Source organism: Notolabrus celidotus, chromosome 9 (assembly GCF_009762535.1).
Source record: "Notolabrus celidotus isolate fNotCel1 chromosome 9, fNotCel1.pri, whole genome shotgun sequence".
Classification (NCBI taxonomy): domain Eukaryota; kingdom Metazoa; phylum Chordata; class Actinopteri; order Labriformes; family Labridae; genus Notolabrus; species Notolabrus celidotus.
The window spans coordinates 377491-379899 of NC_048280.1; the positions used below are offsets into that span (position 1 = coordinate 377491).

General features: G+C 49.9%; 1 protein-coding gene across 1 annotated transcript; it reads left to right on the forward strand.

The window, feature by feature from the left end:
- Window positions 1-946: 946 nt before the first annotated feature.
- Window positions 947-2409, forward strand: LOC117819421 (protein FAM163B-like). The gene is made up of 2 exons (XM_034692778.1): window positions 947-1056; window positions 1312-2409. The coding sequence occupies exons 1-2, from the start codon at window positions 964-966 to the stop codon at window positions 1783-1785; spliced, it is 567 nt and encodes a 188-aa protein (XP_034548669.1). The 5' UTR covers window positions 947-963; the 3' UTR covers window positions 1786-2409.

Consider the following 2409-nt stretch of genomic DNA (forward strand, 5'->3'; position numbering starts at 1 on the left):
GCTTGGTGGATGGATGGCTGGATGGATGGATGGATGGATGGATGGATGGATGGATGGATGGATGGATGGATGGATGGATGGATGGATGGATGGATGCATCTGTGGATTGGTGGATGGTTGGATGGATGGATTGATGGACAGATGGATGGATGGATGGATGGTTTGGTGGACAGATGGATGGATGGATGGATGGTTTGGTGGATGGATGAATCTGTGGATTGGTGGATGGATTGGTGGACAGATGGATGGATTTGTTATTGGATGGATGGATGGATAGATGGATGGATGGATGAGTGGATGGATGAGTGGATGGATTGGTGGATGGATGGATTTGGAATAGTTGGCAGGATTGGTGGATGGATGCATCTGTGGATTGGTGGATGGATTGGTGGACGGATTGATGGATGGATTTGTTATTGGATGGATGGATGGATGGATGGATGGATGGATGGATGGATGGATGGATGGATGGATAGATGGATGGATTTTGTGGATGGAAGGATGGAACATTAAGCCATGTTTTATAATTCGTCATCTCAAATAGAGAAACGCAGGTTTATTCATGATGTAAACTTTGTAGCATGGCAACATGGAGGCTGATTCCAGAGTGCTGGGTTCTGGAGTGCTGGGTTCTGGAGTGCTGGGTTCTGGAGTGCTGGGTTCTGGAGTGCTGGGTTCTGGAGTGCTTGGTTCTGGAGTGCTGGGTTCTGGAGTGCTGGGGGGGCCTTACAGAGAGTGACTAAAACCAGGGTTTCCAAAGACAACATTTTGAAGCTGCTCAGTGACGTCAATGAATTTTACATCAACATTATTATCCCTCTCTATCCTCCTCTTCATCCTTTCCTTTGTATCCTTCCTTCCATCTTTACACCCTGTTCCTCCTCCTCTTCCTCATTGTCCCTCCTCCTCCTCCTCCTCCTCCTCCTCCTCCTCCCTGCAGGCTGTTGATGGAGAGGATTTCGAATGTCAGCCGGGACAGTGGTCATCGCAGGAGGAATTCTGGCTACAGTCATCTTACTGACCATCATCGCTGTACTGTGTTTATGTAGGTTGCAGGTATGAATATTTAAAGGTGGGATGTATCACATTATAAGAAGAACCAGAGCTAGTGACGGCCCTAAAGGTGAAGTGAGTATGTGCCAATTGGACAGGACATTTGACTCAAAGGGTCAAACTTAAAGAACCCAGGGTCATGCAGAGTCAGAGGGATTCCTCCTCTCCTGTCAGGACAAACTTCATGCATGTCCAGAAAGTGAGTGTTTGTTTTGGACAGGGCCTCTGACCCGCTCTCGTCTCTGTCTGTGGTTTCAGTATTACTGCTGTAAGAGGGAGGAGTCTGAGAAGGGGGGAGAGGAGGAACCAGAGCTCTCCAGCATGTCGCCGTCGCGCCCCCTGGCTCTGCCCGCCCCCCCTTCGCCTCCGACACCGGAGCATTACCTTGAAGCGGAGCCATTCCGTGAGCCGTTCCGAGAACCGGAGCCCTACACCCCCACCTTCCTCACCGAGGCCAACGGGCCGACCAGCTACTCCGCCACGCCGCCGCCGCCTCGCAGGTGCCAACGCTCACATGCCTTCTGCCCGTCCTGCGCTCGCTGCACACTGCCCTTCTACCTGCAGCACCCCGAGCGGCTGTGCAACGGCGGGCGCAGGATAAGCTACAGGACTGTGCAGCAGGAGGACCTGGAGCTCCCCATAGATCTGGCCAGCTTCTACCAGAAGCTGAACCTTATCCGCTCCGTCACAATGAGGGAGGTGGTCACACACAGCGTCAGCACCGACGTCTAAGAGCGGACAGAGCGGAGGCAGCGCCGGGACTAAACCTTCATTTATACAAACAGCGCTGTCTCCATTCTGTCTGCAGACACTCTTCTTCACATGTCAGTGCCTGCTGTGCTGTGGGTGCAGCACAGCAGGCACTGACATGAAACACACTGAGGGCTTTTAGCTAATATGGAACTTCTCCTGGCAGCCATATTGGACGTCTACAGCTCTGGGGCAAGTGCTTACGGCTGAATGCACTTCTGTTCAGTCTGATGGACTCGAACGACTCTGACTTGATATTTTCTAACCTAATGTCTGTTTCTATGTGTTTAGAGAATTAGCTTTTTTGCTGTTTAGCTAGTTAAGCTGCTAACCGACGTATGTGTATCAAAATGTAACCAAGATGATTTGAGCTTTGCCTGTAGAGCTAACACAGATTTTGTTTTGATTGCACCAAACTAGAGACAGAGGTGGCTGTTAGAGTCCTGGATGATCAGAAACAAGGCTGATGGCTTATCAGCTACAGACACAAATAATGAGTCTCAAAGAATCCCACATGCTGACCAAAACCAAGACTGATTTGATACATTAAGAATTATCTGTCCTGCAAAAATGGATCAAATGAAGCTTGCTATATTTAATCCAACT

Bases quoted from the DNA above. Each gene is read 5' to 3' on its own strand.
- LOC117819421 (XM_034692778.1), top strand. From the start codon at position 964: ATGTCAGCCGGGACAGTGGTCATCGCAGGAGGAATTCTGGCTACAGTC. The intron at 1,057-1,311 runs GTATGAATATTT...CTGTGGTTTCAG, and splicing joins TGTGTTTATGTAGGTTGCAG to TATTACTGCTGTAAGAGGGA.